Source organism: Salvelinus alpinus, chromosome 15 (genome assembly GCF_045679555.1).
Source record: "Salvelinus alpinus chromosome 15, SLU_Salpinus.1, whole genome shotgun sequence".
Classification (NCBI taxonomy): Eukaryota; Metazoa; Chordata; class Actinopteri; order Salmoniformes; family Salmonidae; genus Salvelinus; species Salvelinus alpinus.
This window is the reverse complement of record NC_092100.1, coordinates 24,499,336-24,523,977: the sequence shown is the minus strand read 5'-3', so window position 1 is coordinate 24,523,977 and position 24,642 is coordinate 24,499,336. Positions and strand designations below refer to the sequence as shown.

The window sequence follows — 24,642 nt, the reverse complement described above, 5'->3', positions numbered from 1 at the left end:
GGATGTAGCAACTAAGGATTCCAGCTTTAAGGAATAAGCAATCTCCCTTGCATTCTGTTGTCTGACTACTGATCATAAACTCCCTCTTATAGATAGTAGCCCAGAGGTGTCAAACTAATTTTGCCTTGGTCTTCAAATGCTTCAAATGTATTATATATATAAATTTGCAAAGACTTGTCCTTAATCCATAGCTTTTGAATTTCCGATGCTCCCTGACTGTCTAGCATTCGTTTCAATGACTGTTAGCAAGCTGAACAGAGTGAATAGACTATACATGTACACTATATATACAAAGGTATGTGGACACCCCTTCAAATTTGTGTATTCGACTATTTCAGCCATTCCCGTTGCTGTCAGGTGTATAAAATCGAGCACACAGCCATGCAATCTCCTGAGACAAACATTGGGAGTAGAATGGCTTTACTGAAGAGCTCAGTGACTTTCAAAGTGGCACCGTCATAGGATGCAACCTATCCAACCAGTCAGTTTGTCAAATTTCTGCCCTGCTGTTATTGTGAAGTGGAAATGTCTTGGAGAAACAACGGCTCAGCCGCGAATTGGTAGGTGACACAAGCTCACAGAACGGGCTGCCGAGTGCTGAAGCGCGTAGCGCAGTAATGTTGTTTGTCCTCAGTTGCAACACTCACTACCGAGTTCCAAACTGCCTCTGGAAGCAACGTCAGCACAATAACTGTTCGTCAGGTGTTTCATGAAATGGGTTTCCATGGACGAGCAGCCGCGCACAAGCCTAAGATCACCATGCACAATGCCAAGCGTCGGCTGGAGTGGTGTAAAGCTTGCCGCCATTGGACTCTGGAGCAGTGGAAACGCGCTCTCTGGAGTGATGAATCACGCTTCACCATCTGTTAGTCTGACGGACGAATCTGGGTTTGGAGGATATCAGGAAAATGCTAACTTCCCTTATGCTTAGTGCCAACAGGTGGAGCTTGGTGTAATGGACTGGGGCTATTTCATGGTTCGGGCTAGGCCCCTTAGTTCCAGTGAAGGGAAATCTTAACGATACAGCATACAATGACATTCTAGATGATTCTGTGCTTCCAACTTTGTGGCAACAGTTTGGGGATGGCCCTTTCCTGTTTCAGCATGACAATGCCCCTGTGCACAAAGCAAGGTCCATACTGAAATGGTTTCGAGATCGATGTGGAAGAACTTGACTGGCCTGCACAGAGCCCTGGCCTCAACCTCATCGAACACCTTTGGGATGAATTGGAATACAGACTGCGAGCCAGGCTTAATCTTCAAACATCAGTGCCCAACCTCACTAAGGCTCTTGTGGCTGGATGGCTGAATTTCTTCTCAATTATATTATTTATTATAATTCTTTACTCATACGACCCGTGGGCCGGATTGAATGGGCCATATCTTTGACACCCCTGTTGTATCCTTTGTTAACTACTCCTATCCATTCTATCAGTCCTCCTATCCTTTCAATGCGATCCATTCTAACCTATCCATTCTATCAGTAATCCTATCCATTCAATGCGATCCATTCTAACTCCATTCTATCAGTAATCCTATCCATTCTATTTTCACCATTCTATTACTACTCCTATCCATTCTACTAGTACTCCTATCCATTCACTGCGATCCATTCTATCAGTACTCCTATCCATTCAATGCTATCCATTCTATCAGTACTCCTATCCATTCAATGCTATCCATTCTATCCTCTCCATTCTGTCAGTAATCCTATTTTCACCATTCTATTACTGCTTCTATCCATTCTATCAGTACTCCTATACATTCTATCAGTAATCCTATCCATTCTATTTTTGCCATTATATTACTACTCCTATCCATTCGATCAGTACTCCTATCCATTCTATCCTCTCCATTCTATAACTAGACCTACTTTTATCCAATGTAGCAGTTCCATTCTATCAGTGCCCAGAGGCCATTGTATTGAATATTGATGCTTGCGAGCTGGGAGGTGGTTCCCTTGGATGTAAATATTTTATCCATGACAAGGCAGTTGGCCAACAGAGGTATAACATTATTCTCTCCATACTCAATACATATTGATTCCCAGAGATTATGATGAGATCTGAAAACTCAGGTGGAAACAAGTCTCTCTCTCTCTTATGCTCGCTTACTCTCTCTTACGCTCTCTTACGCTCTCTTACGCTCTCTTACGCTCTCTCTCAATTCAATTCAATGGGCTTTATTGGCATGGGAAACATGTTTACAATGCCAAAGCAAATTAAATATACAATAAATAAAAGGGAAATAAACAAGGGAAATATTAGTGAATGTTACACTTACAAAATTTTTCAAAGAGTATACAGTTGAAGTCAGAAGTTTACATAACCTTAGCCAAATACATTGAAACTCAGTTTTACACAATTCCTGACATTTAATCCTAGTAAAAATGTCCCTGTTTTAGGTCAGTTAGGATCACCACTTTATTTTAAGAATGTGAAATGTCAGAAAAATAGTAGAGAGAATGATTTATTTAAGCTTTTATTTCTTTCATCACATTCCCAGTGGGTCAGAAGTTTACATACACTCAATTAGTATTTGGTAGCATTGCCTTTAAATTGTTTAACTTGGGTCAAAAGTTTCGGGTAGCCTTCCACAAGTTTCCCACAATAAGTTGGGTGAATTTTGGCGCATTCCACCTGACAGAATTGATGTAACTGAGTCAGGTTTGTAGGCCTCCTTGCTCGCACACGCTTTTTCAGTTTTGCCCACACATTTTCTATAGGCTTGAGGTCAGGGCTTTGTGATGGCCACTCCAATACCTTGACTTTGTTGTCCTTAAGCCATTTTCCACAACTTTGGAAGTATGCTTGGGGTCATTGTCCATTTGGAAGACCCATTTGCGACCAAGCTTTAACTTCCTGACTGATGTCTTGAGATGTTGCTTCAATATATCCACATAATTTTCCTTCCTCATGAAGCCATCTATTTTGTGACGTGCACCAGTCCCTCCTGCAGCAAAGCACCCCCACAACATGATGCTGCCACCCCCGTGCTTCATGGTTGGGATGGTGTTCTTCGGCTTGCAAGCCTCCCCCTTTTTCCTCCAAACATAACGATGGTCATTATGGCCAAACAGTTCTATTTTTGTTTCATCAGACCAGAGGACATTTCTCCAAAAAGTCCATCTTTGTCCCCATGTGCAGTTGCAAACCGTAGTCTGGCTTTTTTATGGCGGTTTTGGAGCAGTGGCTTCCTCCTTGCTGAGCAGCCTTTTAGGTTATGTCGATATAGGACTTGTTTTACTGTGGATATAGATACTTTTGTACCTGTTTCCTCCAGTATCTTTACAACGTCCTTTGCTGTTGTTCTGGGATTGATTTGCCCTTTTCGCACCAAAATACGTTTATCTCGAGGAGACATAACGTGTCTCCTTCCTGAGCGGTATGACGGCTGCTTGGTCCCATGGTGTTTATACTTGTGTACTATTGTTTGTACTGCTGAACGTGGTACCTTCAGGCGTTTGGAAATTGCTCCCAAGGATGAACCAGACTTGTGGAGGTCTACAATTTTTTTTATGAGGTCTTGGCTGATTTCTTTTGATTTTCCCATGATGTCAAGCAAAGAGGCACTGAGATTGAAGGTTGGCCTTGAAATACATCCACAGGTGTAGGTCTATCAGAAGCTTTTAAACCTATGATATCATTTTCTGGAATTTTCCAAGCTGTTTAAAGGCACAATCAACTTAGTGTATGTAAACTTCTGACCCACTGGAATTGTGAAATAATCTGTCTGTAATCAATTGTTGGATAAATGACTTGTGTCATGCACAATGTAGATGTCCTATCCGACTTGCCAAAACTATAGTTTGTTAACAAGAAATTTGTGGAGTGGTTTAAAAACAAATTTTAATGACTCCAACCTAAGCGTATGTAAACTTCCGACTTCAACTGTAGATATTTAAAATGTTATATTATTGGCTATGTACTCTCGCTCTCTCGCTCTCGCACTCTCTGTCTCTCTCTCCCCCTCTCTTCATCTCATGCTCTCTTTCTACACCCCCTCTATCTCAAACACTCATTTTCAGGGTGTATTTTAGGGTTGTCACAATACTACAATATATGATTGTCCATGGCAACAACGAAAACACAAAGCAGACAAGACTCTTTGGTCTTTAAAGAAACCTACTGCATGTAAAATATTGTGTGCTATAGCTTAGAAAATAAACATGATTCTGGTTGACAACATAAGGCTGCTTGTTTCCAACATTAGGACTGTTTTCCTCAGGAAATATAGTCCGCTTCATGTGTTGTTTCCTTGCCACAATACCTCTGAGAATCACAATACTGGTATTGTGACATCCCTAGTGTATTTTAGCTGAATTAACAGTGAATCAGAATATGATTGATGCTTTACATGATCTCTGTATGCCACATTCACAGCCCTGGATTTGCAGATGGTTAGCTTCTAACAGATTGACCATAGATGTGAAGTTAAGTGGTTGGCACTTTTATGAGGTGTGATATTATTACTGCGTCTGGCCGCCATCGTTCAGAGTGGATGTGTCCACTCAACCAAAAGCCTGGAGACAAACCAATGTTCCTGTGGTCAGTAGCCACATCCTAGAAGCAGATTCAAATGTCAACAAAACACCATTTATATGGTTGGCCTTCAAACTACTGAAAGTCTCTCTACTGGGGGTTGGTTTCCTTGGATGTGGATATATTTCATCCATGACAAGGCAGTGGTCCTCCACGTGAAAGATTGCAGAGATTCATAGAATGTTTCATCACATAATGTGCATGATTGCTTTCCAGCCGAGCGAGGAGAGAGGGGCTCTGACCCTAGTTATTCAGTGGCAGTGCACTGGTGCAACACAGCAAAGCCATTTGTTTTTGTTTGTGTTGTTCTTTATGAAGCCACATGCTCTTTGGTTTCCTAACCTTCCTGGTAATTACCAATCATCTCAACAGCCGCTTGGCTTGTCTGTTGGAAACGCCTTAAAACAGAGAATGTCAACAGCTGTGGTGATTAGTTAGGCTAACTGATCGTCAAGTTCCCTTATTAGACCACATTGTTTCCTTCAGCTGGATACCAGAACAGGGTAATATGATGAGCGTTTGTTGTTCCTGCATTTACATTCATACTGAGTGGTGTTGGCCAACAGGGTGCAACACTATTCCCTCCATATCCAATGCATATTGATTCCCAGAGATTATGATGAGATCTGCAAACTCAGGTGGAAACTCATGTCTCTCGCTCTCTCTCTTACGCTCTCTACCCTTTCTCTCTCTGTCTCTCTCTCTCTTTCTACACCCCCTCTATCTCAAACACTCATTTTCAGGATGTTTTCCTGAATATCTTCACAGAGACCCCCTGTGTTTGACCTTGCATTTCCAACAATGAGGAAATTGGCATGTACTCGGTGTATATAGTGTGTATTTTAGGGTTGTCACGATACTACGATATCTGATTGTCCATGGCAATAAGGAAAACACAAAGCAGACTAAACTCTTCGGTCTTTAAAAAAAAACTACTGCTTGTAAAATATTGTGTGCTATAGCTTTGAAAATTAACATGATTCTGGTTGACAACATAGGGCTGCTTGTTTCCAACATTTTTCCTCAGGAAATATAGTCCGCTTCATGTGTTGTTTCCTAGCCACAATACCTCTGAGAATCGCAATACTGGTATTGTGACAGCCCTAGTGTATTTTAGCTGAATTAACAGTGAATCAGAATATGATTGATGCTTTACATGATCTCTGTATGCCACATTCACAGCCCTGGATTTGCAGATGGTTAGCTTCTAACAGATTGACCATAGATGTGAAGTTAAGTGGTGGGCACTTTTATGATGTGTGATATTATTACTGCGTCTGGCCGCCATCGTTCAGAGTGGATGTGTCCACTCAACCAAAAGCCTGGAGACAAACCAGCTCAGTAGCCACATCCTAGAAGCAGATTCAAATGTCAACAAAACACAATTCATATGATTGGCCTTCAAACCACTCAGTCTCTGCAGACAAACTTGAAAATACATGGGTACAGAGTGTAACTATAGAACATTGTGTGATTCTGTCCTGCGTCAGACATAGTAAAACAAGTGCAGGCTCCTGAACAAGGCTACATGGTGTAACTAAAACATTGTGTTGTGTGTGGCACATGTCCTAACGCTGACACATTAAAGAACACATATCTGTCATACCTGACGCTCCTCTCCTCCTGTCTGTCCTCCCTCCCAACAGTCCCCCCCACCATCCTGAAGCTGGATGAGCCCGAGCGTCGCCATGAAACCTGCATAGAGTTCACTGTGCGTGGCAACCCCCAGCCCACCCTGCGCTGGTTCCACCGGGACAACGAGATCTCCCCCAGTGACTATATCCGCACTGAAATGGATACCTACCAGGACTACCTAGAGGGATGCCTCAACTTCAAGGACCCCACGCACCACAACAACGGCAACTACACTCTGGAGGCTAGCAACTTCCTAGGAGTCACCACCAAGACAGTGTATGGACACTTCCTCAACGCCCCATTTCCAGACGGTAGGTAGATTATACTAGCTAAAGTAGCTATGCTGTATATAATAGTACAGATATATAGTAGCTTCATACCTGTGACCTTTCATTAGTCCAACATGATATTGCATGGATCAGTGGAATCGATGAAGCAGAGCTGAAAACTGTTAAGAGAGTCACTGAGAACCAAGTTTTACTGACTTATTAACAGGGTTACTGATGAATATAGGACATTCTCTCTTTCTGTTAGACCTCTATTAATAAATGGGATTTATGTACACTACTTGTCAAAAGTTTTAGAACACCTACTCATTCAAGGGTTTTTCTTTATTTTTACTATTTTCTACATTGTAGAATAATAGTGAAGACATCAAAACTATGAAATAACACATATGAAATCATATAGTAACCAAAAAAGTGTTAAACAAATCAAAATATATTTTATATGTGAGATTCTTCAAATAGCCACCCTTTATCTTGATCTTGGCATTCCCTCAACCAGCTTCACGAGGTAGTAACCTGAATGCATTTTAATAAACAGGTGTGACTTCTTAAAAATTAATTAGTGGAATTTATTTCCTTCTTAATGTTTTTGAGACAATTAGTTGTGTTGTGACAAGGTAGGGTGGTGGGGGGGGGGGGTATACAGAAGAGCCCTATTAGGTAAAAGACCAAGTCCATATTATGGTAATTACAGCTCAAATAAGCAAAGAGAAATGACAGACCATCATTACTTTCAGTCAATCCGGAAAATTTCAAGAAGTCGCAAAAACCATCAAGCGCTATAATTAAACTGGCTCTTATGATGACTGCCACAGGAATAGAAGACCCAGAGTTACCTCTCCTGCAGAGGATATGTTCATTAGAGTTACCAGCCTCAGAAATTGCCGCCCAAATAAATGCTTCACAGAGTTCAAGTTACAGACACATCTCAACATCCACTGTTCATGGAATACTGTGGTAAACGGGCCTTCATGGTCGAATTGCTGCAAAGAAACCACTACTAAAGGACACCAATAAGAAGAAGAGACTTGCTTGAGCCAAGAAACACGAGCAATGGACATTAGACCGGTGAAAATTTGTCCTTTGGTCTGGAGTCCAAATTGGAGATGTTTGGTTCCAACCACCGTGTCATTGTGAGATGCGGTTTGGGTGAACTGATGATCTCCGCATGTGTATTTCCCACCGTAAAGCATGGAGGAGGAGGTGTGATGGTGTGGGGGTGCTTTGCTGGTGACACTGTCAGTGATATATTTAGAATTCAAGGCACACTTAACCAGCATGGCTACCACAGCATTCCGCCGCGATATGCCATCTCATCTGGTTTGGGCATTAGTGGGACTATAATTTATTTTTCAACAGAACAATGACCCAACACACCTCCAGGATGTAAAAGGTCTATTTTATAAATTGGACTGCAGAGTGAAGGAAAAGCCGCCAACAAGTGCCCAGCATATGTGAGAACTCCTTCAAGACTGTTGGAAAAGCGTTCCAGGTGATGCTGGTTGAGAGAATGCCAAGAGTGTGCAAAGCTGTCATCAAGGCAAAGGGTGGCTATTTGAATAATCTCAAATATATATATATATTTTTTATTTGTTTACCACTTTTTTGGTTACTACGTGATTCCATATGTGTTATTTCAAAGTTTTGATGTCTTCACTATTATTCTACAATGTAGAAAATAGTAAAAATAAAGAAAAACCCTTGAATGAGTAGGTGTTCTAAAACTTTTGACCGGTAGTGTGGAGGTGAAGATACGATATTATTGGTGATGTTACTTTGTGTTCTTCTTTTTGATTTTAAATGCTTTATATGTAGATTTTCAAATGTAAGAGCGTAGAGACATTTAGAACAGTACAACATCCCCAGTCCTTCACCCCCCTACCCATCTCGCGACCCACCCTGCCATCCCACCCACCCACCCTGTCAAGGCATCATACCAAGAGAGTACAAAAACAATAGCAATAAATAATAACAATAATAGTAATACAATGGTAATTACAACAGCACTGCTGACATTAAAACTGTTTTCTATTAGCAGCTCCAACAACATTTGAACATCTTGGCCATGTTCTGTTATCATCTCCACCCGGCACAGCCAGAATAGGACTGGCCACCCCTCATAGCCTGGTTCCTCTCTAGGTTTCTTCCTAGGTTCTGGCCTTTCTAGGGAGTTTTTCCTAGCCACCGTGCTTCTACACCTATATTGCTTGCTGTTTGGGGGTTTAGGCTGGGATTCTGTACAGCACTTTGTGACATCAGCTGATGTAAGAAGGGCTGAAAAATAAATTTGATTTGATGATTTGGCTTATAACAGTGCCCCTGAATCCTGGTCCGGTGAGCCAAAGTGGCACACCCCAGCCCCAGCATCCAACACACCCGACCCCAATCAAGGGCTGAGGAAAATGTGTTATCAACAAAAAAATACAGATCTTATGCCAGAATTCGAATGCAGACTTGCAATACTGTGAAAGATGATTGGATGTTAACGGGAAGAAGCAGCTTTCTTGGTAAAGGCTAAAGTGATTTCGGAATTGGGACCCGATTTTGGGATAATAATGGGATTCAACACATGGATGCCGAGGTTCATAGGCAGTGGAGAGCACAGTAACGAGACAGGAAATGTTGAAAGGCTTGACTGTAACTCCATGACAACCCAAGTTGGATCAGCTCAAGTGTAGAAACCTAGTAAACACATTTAGATATACACTACATGACCAAAAGTATGTGGACACCTGCTCAAACATCTCATTCCAAAATGATGGGCATTAATATGGAGTTGGTCCCCCCTTTGCTGCTGTAACAGCCTCCACTATTACAGGAAGGCTATCCACTAGATTTTGGAACATTGCTGCGGGGACTTGCTTCCATTCAGCCACAAGAGCATTAGTGAGGTCAGGCACTGATGTTAGGCGATTAGGCCTGGCTCACAGTCGGCATTCCAATTAATTCCAAAGGGGCTTTGTGCAGGCCAGTCTAGTTCTTCCACACCGATCTCAACAAACCATTTCTGTATAGACCTCACTTTGTGCACGGGGGCATTGTCATGCTGAAAGAGGAAAGGGCCGTCCCCAAACTGTTGCCACAAAGAAGCACAGAATCGTTTAGAATGTCATTATATGCTGTAGCTTTAGATGTTCCTTCCCTGGAACTAAGGGGCCTAGCCCGAACCATGAAAATCAGCCCCAGACCATTATTCTGTCTCCACCGAACTTTACAGTTGGCGCTATGCATTCGGGCAAGTAGCATCTCCTGGCATCCGCCAAACCCAGATTTGTCATTTGGACTGCCAGATGGTGAAGCATGATTCATCACTCCAGAGAACGCGTTTCCACTGCTCGAGTCCAATTGCGGCGAGCTTTACACCACTACAGCCAATGCTTGGCATTGCGCATGGTGATCTTAGGCGTGTGTGCGGCTGCTCTGCCATTTCATGAAGCTCCTGACGAACAGTTCCTGTGCTGACTTTTGTTCCAGAGGCAGTTTGGAACTCGATAGTGAGTGTTGCAACTGAGGACAGGCGATTTTTACGCACTACGCGCTTCAAGCCCTCGGCGGTCCCGTTCTGTGAGCTTGTGTGGCCTACCACCCTGCGGCTGAGTCATTGTTGCTCCTAGACGTTTCTACTTTACAATAACAGCATTTACAGTTAACCGTGGCAGCTCTAGCAGGGAAGACATTTGACTAAATGACTTGTTGGATAGGTGGCATCCTATGACGGTGCCACGTTGAAAGTCACTGAGCTCTTCAGTAAGGCCATTCTACTGCCAAGGTTTGTCTATAGAGATTGCATGGCTGTGTGCTCGATTTTATACACCTGTCAGCAACGGCAGTGGCTGAAATAGCCGAATCCAAACATTTGAAGGGGTGTCCACATACTTTGTATATATAGTGTATTTGCTGACCAGTAGTAAAGTACAACATTTTCTTCTTTAAACATGCCTACATTTGTTGAATACATCACTGACGAATCCTTTTCTGTCTTCTTTTCCTACAGATTATGGTGATTATGGTAAGTGATTTTATAAAACAGTCAACAAGAAGTAGTACCATAAGACAAATTGTACCATGATATGCAAGAACCAGGAAGTCTCTAGCTGAATAAAACGTGATTTAAACGATTCTAGGGGGTTATGGTAAGTGATTTCTATTTTAAGACCGTCAACAATAAATGTAGGTAACTGCCAAAATAAAGGCAACACCAATATAAAGTATCTTAATAGGGCATTGGGCCATCACGAGCTGCCAGAACAGCTTCAATGCACCTTAGCTTAGATTCTACAACTGTCTGGAACTCTATTGGAGGAATGCGACACCATTCTTCCATGAGACAGTCCATAATTTTGCTGCTTTGTTGATGGTGGTGGGAAACGATGTCTCAGGCAACGTTCCAGAATCTTCCATAAATGTTTAATTGGGTTGAGATCTGGTGACTGAGACGCACACATACAGTGGGGAGAACAAGTATTGGATACACTGACGATTTTGCAGGTTTTCCTACTTACAAGGCATGTAGAGGTCTGTAATTTTTATCATAGGTACACTTCAACTGTGAGAGACTGTGAAAAATCCAGAAAATCACATTGTATGATTTTTAGGTAATTAATTTGCATTTTATTGCATGACATAAGTATTTGATCACCTACCAACCAGTAAGAATTCCAGCTCTCACAGACCTGTTAGTTTTTCTTTAAGAAGCCCTCCTGTTCTCCACTCATTACCTGTATTAACTGCACCTGTTTGAACTCGTTACCTGTATAAAAGACACCTGTCCACACACTCAATCAAACAGACTCCAACCTCTCCACAATGGCCAAGACCAGAGAGCTGTGTAAGGACATCAGGGATAAAATTGTAGACCTGCACAAGGCTGGGATGGGCTACAGGACAATAGGCAAGCAGCTTGGTGAGAAGGCAACAACTGTTGGCGCAATTATTAGAAAATGGAAGAAGTTCAAGATGACGGTCAATCACCCTCGGTCTGGGGCTCCATGCAAGATCTCACCTCGTGGGGCATCAATGATCATGAGGAAGGTGACGGATCAGCCCAGAACTACACGGCAGGACCTGGTCAATGACCTGAAGAGAGCTGGGACCACAGTCTCAAAGAAAACCATTAGTAACACACTACGCCGTCATGGATTAAAATCCTGCAGCGCACGCAAGGTCCCCCTGCTCAAGCCAGCGCATGTCCAGGCCCGTCTGAAGTTTGCCAATGACCATCTGGATGATCCAGAGGAGGAATGGGAGAAGGTCATGTGGTCTGATGAGACAAAAATAGAGCTTTTTGGTCTAAACTCCACTCGCCGTGTTTGGAGGGAGAAGAAGGATGAGTACAACCCCAAGAACACCATCCCAACCGTGAAGCATGGAGGTGGAAACATCATTCTTTGGGATGCTTTTCTGTAAAGGGAACATTTACATTTACATTTAAGTCATTTAGCAGACGCTCTTATCCAGAGCGACTTACAAATTGGTGCATTCACCTTATGATATCCAGTGGAACAACCACTTTACAATAGTGCATCTAACTCTTTTAAGGGGGGGGGGTTAGAAGGATTACTTTATCCTATCCTAGGTATTCCTTAAAGAGGTGGGGTTTCAGGTGTCTCCGGAAGGTGGTGATTGACTCCGCTGACCTGGCGTCGTGAGGGAGTTTGTTCCACCATTGGGGTGCCAGAGCAGCGAACAGTTTTGACTGGGCTGAGCGGGAACTGTACTTCCTCAGAGGTAGGGAGGCGAGCAGGCCAGAGGTGGATGAACGCAGTGCCCTTGTTTGGGTGTAGGGCCTGATCAGAGCCTGAAGGTACGGAGGTGCCGTTCCCCTCACAGCTCCGTAGGCAAGCACCATGGTCTTGTAGCGGATGCGAGCTTCAACTGGAAGCCAGTGGAGAGAGCGGAGGAGCGGGGTGACGTGAGAGAACTTGGGAAAGTTGAACACCAGACGGGCTGCGGCGTTCTGGATGAGTTGTAGGGGTTTAATGGCACAGGCAGGGAGCCCAGCCAACAGCGAGTTGCAGTAATCCAGACGGGAGATGACAAGTGCCTGGATTAGGACCTGCGCCGCTTCCTGCGTGAGGCAGGGTCGTACTCTGCGAATGTTGTAGAGCATGAACCTACAGGAACGGGTCACCGCCTTGATGTTAGTTGAGAACGACAGGGTGTTGTCCAGGATCACGCCAAGGTTCTTAGCACTCTGGGAGGAGGACACAATGGAGTTGTCAACCGTGATGGCGAGATCATGGAACGGGCAGTCCTTCCCCGGGAGGAAGAGCAGCTCCGTCTTGCCGAGGTTCAGCTTGAGGTGGTGATCCGTCATCCACACTGATATGTCTGCCAGACATGCAGAGATGCGATTCACCACCTGGTTATCAGAGGGGGGAAAGGAGAAGATTAATTGTGTGTCGTCTGCATAGCAATGATAGGAGAGACCATGTGAGGATATGACAGAGCCAAGTGACTTGGTGTATAGCGAGAATAGGAGAGGGCCTAGAACAGAGCCCTGGGGGACACCAGTGGTGAGAGCACGTGGTGCGGAGACAGATTCTCGCCACGCCACCTGGTAGGAGCGACCTGTCAGGTAGGACGCAATCCAAGCGTGGGCCGCGCCGGAGATGCCCAGCTCGGAGAGGGTGGAGAGGAGGATCTGATGGTTCACAGTATCAAAGGCAGCCGATAGGTCTAGAAGGATGAGAGCAGAGGAGAGAGAGTTAGCTTTAGCAGTGCGGAGCGCCTCCGTGACACAGAGAAGAGCAGTCTCAGTTGAATGACTAGTCTTGAAACCTGACTGATTTGGATCAAGAAGGTCATTCTGAGAGAGATAGCAGGAGAGCTGGCCAAGGACGGCACGTTCAAGAGTTTTGGAGAGAAAAGAAAGAAGGGATACTGGTCTGTAGTTGTTGACATCGGAGGGATCGAGTGTAGGTTTTTTCAGAAGGGGTGCAACTCTCGCTCTCTTGAAGACGGAAGGGACGTAGCCAGCGGTCAAGGATGAGTTGATGAGCGAGGTGAGGTAAGGGAGAAGGTCTCCGGAAATGGTCTGGAGAAGAGAGGAGGGGATAGGGTCAAGCGGGCAGGTTGTTGGGCGGCCGGCCGTCACAAGACGCGAGATTTCATCTGGAGAGAGAGGGGAGAAAGAGGTCAAAGCACAGGGTAGGGCAGTGTGAGCAGAACCAGCGGTGTCGTTTGACTTAGCAAACGAGGATCGGATGTCGTCGACCTTCTTTTCAAAATGGTTGACGAAGTCATCAGCAGAGAGGGAGGAGGGGGGAGGAGGGGGAGGAGGATTCAGGAGGGAGGAGAAGGTGGCAAAGAGCTTCCTAGGGTTAGAGGCAGATGCTTGGAATTTAGAGTGGTAGAAATTGGCTTTAGCAGCAGAGACAGAAGAGGAGAATGTAGAGAGGAGGGAGTGAAAGGATGCCAGGTCCGCAGGGAGGCGAGTTTTCCTCCATTTCCGCTCGGCTGCCCGGAGCCCTGTTCTGTGAGCTCGCAATGAGGAACAGGACGACTGCACCGTATTGAGGGGAGGATGGATGGGGCCATGTATCGCGAGATCTTGGCCAACAACCTCCTTCCCTCAGTAAGAGCATTGAAGATGGGTCGTGGCTGGGTCTTCCAGCATGACAACGACCTGAAACACACAGCCAGGGCAACTAAGGAGTGGCTCCGTAAGAAGCATCTCAAGGTCCTGGAGTGGCCTAGCCAGTCTCCAGACCTGAACCCAATAGAAAATCTTTGGAGGGAGCTGAAAGTCAGTATTGCCCAGCGACAGCCCCGAAACCTGAAGGATCTGGAGAAGGTCTGTATGGAGGAGTGGGCCAAAATCCCTGCTGCAGTGTGTGCAAACCTGGTCAAGAACTACAGGAAACGTATGATCTCTGTAATTGCAAACAAAGGTTTCTGTACCAAATATTAAGTTCTGCTTTTCTGATGTATCAAATACTTATGTCATGCAATAAAATGCAAATTAATTACTTAAAAATCATACAATATGATTTTCTGGATTTTTGTTTTAGATTCCGTCTCTCACAGTTGAAGTGTACCTATGATAAAAATGACAGACCTCTACATGCTTTGTAAGTAGGAAAACCTGCAAAATCGGCAGTGTGTCAAATACTTGTTCTCCCCACTGTATATACAGTCGTGGCCAAAAGTTTTGAGAATGACACAAATATTAATTTTCAAAGTTTGCTGCTTCAGTGTCTTTAGATATTTTTGTCAGATGTTACTATGGAATACTGATATAATTACAAGCATTTCATAAGTGTCAAAGGCTTTTATTGACAATTACATGAAGTTCACGCAAAGAGTCAATATTTGCAGTGTTTACCCTTCTTTTTCAAGACCTCTGCAATCTGCCCTGGCATGCTGTCAATTAACTTCTGGGCCACATCCTGACTGATGGCAGCCCATTCTTGCATAATCAATGCTTGGAGTTTGTCAGAATTTGTGGGTTTTGTTTGTCCACCTGCCTCTTGAGGATTGACCACAAGTTCTCAATGGGACAAAGGTCTGGGGAGTTTCCTGGCCATGGACCCAAAATATCAATGTTTTGTTCCCCGAGCCACTTAGTTATTACTTTGCCTTATGGAAAGGTGCTCCATCATGCTGTAAAAGGCATTGCTCTTCACCAAACTGTTCCTGGATGGTTGGGAGAAGTTGCTCTCTGAGGATGTGTTGGTACCATTCTTTATTCCTTGACTGAGAAGCAACCCCACACATGAATGGTCTCAGGATGCTTTACTGTTGGCATGACACAGGACTGATAGTAGCGCTCACCTTGTCTTCTCCGGACAAGCTTTTTTCCGGATGCCCCAAACAATCGGAAAGGGAATTCATCAGAGAAAATGACTTTACCCCAGTCCTCAGCAGTCCAATCCCTGTACCCTGATGTTTGTCCTGGAGAGAAGTGGCTTCTTTGCTACCCTTCTTGACACCAGGCCATCCTCCAAAAGTCTTCGCCTCACTGTGCGTGCAGATGCACTCACATCTGCCTGCTGCCATTCCTGAGCAAACTCTGTACTGGTGGTGTCCCGATCCCGCAGCTGAATCAACTTTAGGAGACGGTCCTGGCACTTGTTGGACTTTCATCGGCGCCCTGAAGCCTTCTTCACAACAATTGAACCGCTCTCCTTGAAGTTCTTGATGATCCGATAAATGGTTGATTTAGGTGCAATCTTACTGGCAGCAATATCCTTGCCTGTGAAGCACTTTTTGTGCAAAGCAATGATGACGGCACGTGTTTCCTTGCAGGTAACAAAGGTTGACAGAGGAAGAACAATGATTCCAAGCACCACCCTCCTTTTGAAGCTTCCAGTCTGTTATTTGAACTCAATCAGCATGACAGAGTGATCTCCAGCCTTGTCCTCATCAACACTCACACCTGTGTTAACGAGAGAATCACTGACATGATTTCAGCTGGTCCTTTTGTGGCAGGGCTGAAATGCAGTGGAATTTTTGGGGGGGAATTCAGTTCATTTGCATGGCAAAGAGGAACTTTGCAATTCATCTGATCGCTCTTCATAACATTCTGGAGTATATGCCAATTGCCATCATACAAACTGAGGCAGCAGACTTGAAAATTAATATTTGTGTCATTCTCAAAACTTTTGGACACGACTGTACACTTTAACCCCCTATGCTCCTTTGAGACCCCTCTTTCAAAGTCACTGAGATCTGTTCTTCTAGCCATGGTAGCCAAAATAATGGGCAACTGGGCATTTTTATACATGACCATAAACATGATAGGATGTTAATTTCTTAATTAACTCAGGAACCACACCTGTGTGGAAGCACCTGCTTTCAATAATCTTTGTATCCCTCATTTACTCAAGTGATTCCTATATTTTGGCTGTTACCTGAAGTACCATGACATAAATAGTACCATGACATCTATTTAATAAACAGAGTGACAAAATGGTAATGGGAGCTTACATTTGATTTCATTTAAATCTTCTGATATTTACTACCCTAATTCCAAACAGTTGTTCCTACCATACACTGCCTACATTTGCTGAGTAGGACTCAAGGTTATAGCTAGACACCTCTCTCATTGAAGGACCAACAGGCTCTAGGAGGGCATTTTCATTTAGTCTTTAATCTGTTCTAATTTAGGAGTTAAATGTAGAGGCACGCACAACCACTGATCTTCATCCCCAGGCCCTCAAATTGACATCATGCCGGAGCTTCATTGGGATATTCCATGCATAATAAATCCTGAATGCGGTCGGGAGAGAGTGACAGATTGTTACTGTCAGGGCTGGAAATTATGTTGGATGAGTGTACTTGGTGGTAGGAAGACAGGGAGAGGAAGAGGGCAGGCAGAACAGGACAGATGGGTTTGTCAGATACACTCAGCACAGTTCTGTTCTATTCTGTTCCACTCCTCTACACTTCACCACACCGTGGCCTGTTAGCAGAGAGCATGATGGGAGGGAAACCCAGGGGAATTAGTGTCTCCATAGAAGTGGATACAGATGAGGAGAGACTAGAAAAGGTCTCAGTTTATCAGAAATGGAAGCAGAGCTGTGAAGGGCAACAACCCAACTAACACTACACAGTTTATAAAGCATTAACCATAACATCAGTTAGCTGCATGGATTGTGGGTCTGTGCTCTAATTCTTTCATCTGGTACATACTGTAGCTCAGGGTTGGACATAAAAGTATGTGAAAACGTTTATTGTTGGACATAAAAGACTGTGAAAACACCAGCAAATCAGCTCCAAAAAACATTTTCTTTTGGGGGGGGGGGGGGGTGGATCTGTTTGCACACATAATACACAGAGTGTACAAAACATTAAAAACACCTTCCTAATATTGAGTTGTACCCCAACCTTTTGCCTTAAGAACAGCCTTAATAAGTCGGGATGGACTCTACAAGGTGTCGAAAGCGTTCCACAGGGATGCTGGCCCATGTTGACTCCAATGCTTCCCACAGTTGTATCAAGTTGGCTGGATGTCCTTTGGTTGGTGGACCATTCTTGATACACACAGGAAACTGTTGAGCATGCAAAACCCAGCTGTGTTGCAGTTATTTACACAAACCGGTGCGCCTGACACATACTATCATTCCCTGTTCAATGGCACTTACATCTTTTGTCTTGCCCATTCACCCTCTAAATGGCACACATGCACAATCCATGTCTCAAGGCTAAAAAATCATTCTTTAACCTGTCTCCTCCACTTCATCTACACTGATTGTGACATCATAAGGGAGCATAGCTTTCACCTGGATTCACCTGGTCAGTCTGTCATAGAAAGAGCAGGTGTTCTTAATGTTTTGTACACACAGTGTATTTGATCGTATACACATGTAAGCAAAACTTGAAATGGGCTGAATGGCCCGTGGCTGAATGTAGTTGATGATCCCAGCTGTAGGCCATACCCACCCTTCTACCCTGCCATCACGGATTACAACTCTGAATGTTAATCTTCATGCCTATGGCTTGTTCAGAATTATAGTGTAGACTGCATGTTATGTTTCAGGATATACTATACAGAACATACAGTATAACTCAAGGTTGTCAGTCAGTACTTTCATAAATAGGACCAATATGTTCTTTGTTCTTCTTCACAGGGACTCCTACACCGACCATCACAGTAACACACAGGCCCGAGGAGGACACGTTCGGGGTGAGTTTGAGAACACTGTGGTGCTGTACTAAGTGGCTGTTTAAACCTAGTGGAGCTACAGCCTGCATACAGCACATAAACATCTTATTTTTCCTGGGAACAACAACAAAAAGGAGGCTTTAGTTTGAGCTATTTTAATCTGTTTATTTTCCTTTATTTTTCACTTCCTTGCCTTGTAGCTCCCTCCTATCTGCCTTTTCCCTTGTGGCCACTGTGTTTAACAACTTCTTAAGAATGTAATTTCGCTCATCTTTGTGCTGTAATTGGTACAGGTTAGTGTTTTTTTTCGTCAGGAATCTTGTTCTGGAGGCAGCTCTGCAGAGTGGTCACTAGCTGGCACAGCCACAAAGTCATAAAATCTGATTTTAACCTTAACCACACTGTCTATCCCTGACCTTAAATGAAGACCTAAAAGCACATTTTTCATTTTATCAAATTTTACAATATAGCCAATTTTGACTTTTGAGCTGGCCTATTTAAGGGGAAATCGCTCAGTTCTGCCTCCAGGACAAGAAGACTCATGACAATAAACATCAACCTGCATAATTGACTGGATGGAGATTATTTGCTCATTTTAAGGTTTTAATGGGGAAGAGAGCATTGACATGGGAGGAGAGAAGACTTCCACTTCATTTTGTGTATCTTTGTATTGTTTTTTTGCCAGTGGAGAACGGCACATAGAGGCATTGTTAATGTGCAGAGAGTGCCCTAAAAGTTTTTTTTGTTGAAGTAACTTATGTAAACCTCAATAGTCTACTGCACATTACCATATGATAAAATGCATTGTACATTGCACTACTAATCAAGTTTTCACAAACCCTGCATTCAGGCTTTATGCCTGTTGGCTTTTCTGTACTTAAGGTAGACATCTTCATTGTGAGATCTACTCTCACTAAACCCTGTCTTGTCCTGCTCCAGGTGTCTATTGCTGTCGGCCTGGCTGGATTTGCCTGTGTCCTTCTTGTTGTCCTGTTTGTTCTCATCAACAAATATGGACGGCGGTCAAAGTTTGGAATGAAAGGTAAGAAACACTAAGTGCTCTTCTGAAAGGAAGTTAGAATAATTTAGACCTTGTTTTTTTAGATAGCACCTCAGCTGTAAAAATATAAATTATACTGGGTTTGTGCTTCTGTGTCCCTTTCATGCCAAATACCTTGTTGTGTTATCTTTCTATGCCATACCTAGTCCACTTTCACATACAGTACACAGCTGTAACATTACACTCGAAAAGGTGCTATCTAGAACCAAAAAGGTTATTCGGCTGTCCCCATAGGATAACCCTTTGATAAACCATTTTGGTTCCATGTAGAACCTTTTCCACAGAGGGTTCTACATGGAATCCAAAAGAGTTCTACCTGGAGCCAAAAAGGGTTCTACATGGGACCAAAAAAGTTTATCCATGGGGACAGCCGCAGAACCCTTTTGGAACCCTTTTTTCTAGAGTGTACTTACGTATACTTTATCTACTGCTTGTGTTGGTAAAGTATGTGGACAGGAAGGCGGAGGTGGGGGTGACACTCACCATACTGCAGATTTGATCACTGTGAAGATGAGTTTTCAGGAGTGTCAGTTATGCCAACCAATTCCAAATATGGCACAGTGCAGCCTAAGCGTATATTTTTGAGTCATGTCCAAGCACTACTTATCACTGTCTTCTTGTGGCTGATGCAGCTGGTTCTGCTGCATGTCGTGTTGGACTTGGTGCTCTCTGTGACTGATGCAGTAGTAGTAAACATCTCTCTCTCAGCTTCATGCCCTGTCCCTTCCCCTGGAACAGCCCTGTCTCAGGGATGGCTGTGCTGCTGTTAGAAACTGTATGACTGTGTTTACAGTGTTTCAGGTAACACATGCCGGCTTTGGCTGATGGCTGTGCATTGCCTGTGTAGACATAGCTTAGGAGGATTTGGGCCAGTGGTGTCAAACACATTTTCCCCCGGGGGCCTCATTCGGTCTTCAAAGAGGTCCGGAGCGCCGCACGGAAAATGGGTTATTTTTCCTCTGCGTCAGAAATGTGCAAAAAATGGTCCTCTATTCATAATTTTGGGAATTTCTGATTTTCCCTGTCTGTCTTGCTTTCATTTGGGTGATTCTTAGCGAGCTGGACACAGTCAAGAAACTGTATAAATGTACTGTAGGTCCAATATCATTTCTAAACAGTTTCCATTTGGTTTCAGTCAGTCGACTGAGGTCGTCCCCCTGTCCTCCCCAATATTTTTTTTATATATTATATACATTGAACTAAAACATAAACGCAACATGAAACCATTTCAAAGATTTTACTGAGTTACAAGGAAATCCGTAAATTGAAATAAATTCAGTATGGCTTAATCTATGGATTTCACATGACTGGGAATACAGATACAGTGGGGAGAACAAGTATTTGATACACTGCCGATTTTGCAGGTTTTCCTACTTACAAAGCATATAGAGGTCTGTAATTTTTATCATAGGTACACTTCAACTGTGAGAGACGGAATCTAAAACAAAAATCCAGAACATCACATTGTATGATTTTTAAGTAATGAATTTGCATTTTATTGCATGACATAAGTATTTGATACATCAGAAAAGCAGAACTTAATATTTGGTACAGAAACCTTTGTTTGCAATTACAGAGATCATACGTTTCCTGTAGTTCTTGACCAGGTTTGCACACACTGCAGCAGGGATTTTGGCCCACTCCTCTATACAGACCTTCTCCAGATCCTTCAGGTTTTGGGGCTGTCGCTGGGCAATACGGACTTTCAGCTCCCTCCAAAGATTTTCTATTGGGTTCAGGTCTGGAGACTGGCTAGGCCACTCCAGGACCTTGAGATGCTTCTAACGGAGCCACTCCTTAGTTGCCCTGGCTGTGTGTTTCGGGTCGTTGTCATGCTGGAAGACCCAGCCACGACCCATCTTCAATGCTCTTACTGAGGGAAGGAGGTTGTTGGCCAAGATCTCGCGATACATGGCCCCATCCATCCTCCCCTCAATATGGTGCAGTCGTCCTGTCCCCTTTGCAGAAAAGCATCCCCAAAGAATGATGTTTCCACCTCCATGCTTCACGGTTGGGATGGTGTTCTTGGGGTTGTACTCATTCTTCTTCTTCCTCCAAACACGGCGAGTGGAGTTTAGACCAAAAAGCTCTATTTTTGTCTCATCAGACCACATGACCTTCTCCCATTCCTCCTCTGGATCATCCAGATGGTCATTGGCAAACTTCAGACGGGCCTGGACATGCGCTGGCTTGAGCAGGGGGACCTTGCGTGCGCTGCAGGATTTTCATCCATGACGGCGTAGTGTGTTACTAATGAATTTCTTTGAGACTGTGGTCCCAGCTCTCTTCAGGTCATTGACCAGGTCCTGCCGTGTAGTTCTGGGCTCATCCCTCACCTTCCTCATGATCATTGATGCCCCACGAGGTGAGATCTTGCATGGAGCCCCAGACCGAGGGTGATTGACCGTCATCTTGAACTTCTTCCATTTTCTAATAATTGCGCCAACAGTTGTTGCCTTCTCACCAAGCTGCTTGCCTATTGTCCTGTAGCCCATCCCAGCCTTGTGCAGGTCTACAATATTATCCCTGATGTCCTTACACAGCTCTCTGGTCTTGGCCATTGTGGAGAGGTTGGAGTCTGTTTGATTGAGTGTGTGGACAGGTGTCTTTTATACAGGTAACGAGTTCAAACAGGTGCAGTTAATACAGGTAATGAGTGGAGAACAGGAGGGCTTCTTAAAGAAAAACTAACAGGTCTGTGAGAGCCGGAATTCTTACTGGTTGGTAGGTGATCAAATACTTATGTCATGCAATAAAATGCAAATTAATTACTTAAAAATCATTCAATGGGATTTTCTGGATTTTTGTTTTAGATTCCGTCTCTCACAGTTGAAGTGTACCTATGATAAAAATTACAGACCTCTACATGCTTTGTAAGTAGGAAAACCTGCAAAATCGGCAGTGTATCAAATACTTGTTCTCCCCACTGTATGCATCTGTTGGCCACAGATACCTTTAAAAAAAAGGTAGGGAGGTGGATCAGAAAACCAGTCAATATCTGTTGTAACCACAAATTGCCTCATGAATCGTGACACATCTCCTTTGCATAGAGTTGATCAGACTGTTGATTGTGGCCTGTGGCATGTTATCCCACTCCTCTTCAGTGGGTGTGCAAAGTTGCTGTATATTGGTGGGAACTGGAACACGTTGTTGTACACGTCGATTCAGAGCATCCCAAACATGCTCAATGGGTCTGGTGGGTCAATGGGCCATGTCTGGTGAGTATGCAAGCCATGAAAGAACTGGGACATTTTCAGCTTCCAGGAATTGTGTGCAGATCCTTGCGACATGGGGCCGTGATTTATCATGCTGAAACATGAGGTGATGGCTGCAGATGAATGGCATGACAATGGGCCTCAGGATCTCGTATCTCTGTGCATTCAAATTGCCATCGATAAAATGCAATAGTGTCCGTTGTCCGTAGCATATGCCTGCCCATACCATAACTCCACCACCACCATGAGGCACTCCGTTCACAACACTGACATCAGCAAACCGCTCGCCCACACGAACCCAGACGTCTGCCATCTGCCCGGTATAGTTGAAACCTGGATTCATCGGTGAAGAGCACACTTCTCCAGTGTGCCCGTGGCCATCAAAGGTGAGCATTTGCCCACTGAAGTTGGTTAAGACACCAAACTGCAGATAGGTCTAGACCCTGGTGTGGACAACGACCACGCAGATGAGCTTCCCTGAGATGAGCTTCCCTGAGATGGTTTCCGACAGTTTAGCACACCTGTATTTGGGGAGTTTCTCCCATTCTTACCTGCAGTACCTCTCAAGCTCTGTCAGGTTGGATGGGGAGCGTCGCTGCACAGCTATTTTCAGGTCTTTCAAGAGATCGGTTTCAAGGACATTCAGAGACCTGTCCTGAAGCCACTCCTGCATTGTCTTGGCTGTGTTCTTAGGGTCGTTGTCCTGTTGGAATGTGAACCTTCGTCCCAGTCTGAGTTCCTGAGCGCTCTAAAGCAGGTTTTCATCAAGGATCTCTCTGTACTTTGCTCCGTTCATATTTCCTTCAATTCTGACTGGTTTCCCAGTCCCTGTCGCTGGAAAACACCACCAGGCTTCACCTTAGGGATGGTGCAAGGTTTCCTTCAGACGTCATGCTTAGCATTCAGGCCAAAGAGCTTAATCTTGATTTCATCAGACCAGAGAATCTTGTATCTCATGGTCCTCGAGTCGTTTAGGTGCCTTTTGGCAAACTCCAAGCTGGCTGTCATGTGCCTCTTACTGAGGAGTGGCTTCCGTATTATTGATTGAGGCCACTGTGTTCTTGGGGACCTTCAATGTTGCAGAAATGTTTTGGTACCCTTCCCCAGATCTATGCCTTGACACAATTCCTTCCACCTCATGGCTTGATTTTTGCCCTGAAATGCACTGTCAACTGTGGGACCTTATATAGACAGGTGTGTGCCTTTCCAAATCATGTCCAATCAATTGAATTTACCACAGGTGGACTTCAATAAAGTTGTAGAAACATCTCAAGGATTAGCAATGGAAACAGCATGCACCTGAGCTCAATTTCGAGTCTCATAGCAAAGGGTCTGAATACTTATGTAAATAAGGTATTTCAGTTGTTTCTCATCTCTAAAAACCTGTTTTCGTTTTGTCATTGTTTGGTATTGTGTGTAGATATATATTTTTTAAATGCATTTTAGAATAAGGCTGTATTGTAACAAAATGTGGAAAAAGACAAGAGGTCTGAAAAATGTCTTAATGCACTTCAGAAAGTATTCACACCCCTTGACTTTTTCCACATGGTGTTCTGTTACAGCCTGAGTTTGAATGACTACCTCATCTCTGTACCCCACACATACAATTATCTGTAAGGTCCCTTAGTCTAGCAGTGAATTTCAAACACAATTTCAACCACAAAGACCAGCGAGGTTTTCCAATGCCTCTCAAAGAAGGGCATCTATTGGTAGATGGGTAAAAATAAAAAAGCAGACAATGAATGTCCGTTTGATCATGATGAAGTTATTCATTATTTGGATGGTGTATCCATACCCAGTCACTAAAAAGATACAGGCGTCTTTCCTAACTCAGTTTCTGGAGAAGAAGGAAACCGCTCAGGGATTTAATCATGAGGCCAATATTTACTTTCAATCCAGATACAGAGTTGATTGGCTGTGATAAGAGAGAACATATGATGGATCAACAACATTGTAGTTACTCCACAGTACTAACCTAATTGACAGAGTGAAAAGAAGGAAGCTTGTAGAGTTTACAAATATTCCAAAACATGCATCCTGTTTGCAACAAGGCACTAAGGTAATACTACAAAAAAATGTGGCAAAGCAATTAACTTTTTGTCCTGAATACAAAGTGTTATGTTTAGAGCAAATCCAATTCATCACATTATTGAGTACCACTCTCCATGTTTTCAAGCATAATGTAATGGGTATCCTTGTAATCATTAAGGACTGTGGAGTTTTTCAGGATAAAATATGTATGAAAAGGAGCTAAACCCAGGCAACATTCTAGAGGAAAACCAGGCTGAGTCTACTT

General features: G+C 43.7%; 1 protein-coding gene across 6 annotated transcripts in view; it reads left to right on the top strand.

The window, feature by feature from the left end:
* LOC139539760 (NT-3 growth factor receptor-like) overlaps positions 1 to 24,642 on the top strand; it is a 296,941-nt gene that overhangs the window by 160,789 nt on the left and 111,510 nt on the right. For all 6 annotated transcript variants that reach the window (XR_011668011.1, XR_011668012.1, XM_071343032.1 and 3 more), the window contains exons 8-11: positions 6,188 to 6,487; positions 10,458 to 10,472; positions 18,037 to 18,092; positions 19,011 to 19,113. Coding sequence is in view for 4 of the 6 variants with exons in the window: in XM_071343032.1 (XP_071199133.1) it covers positions 6,188 to 6,487; positions 10,458 to 10,472; positions 18,037 to 18,092; positions 19,011 to 19,113 (474 nt within the window). In the remaining 2 variants the exon portion in view is untranslated. The remainder of the gene's footprint in view (positions 1 to 6,187; positions 6,488 to 10,457; positions 10,473 to 18,036; positions 18,093 to 19,010; positions 19,114 to 24,642) is intronic.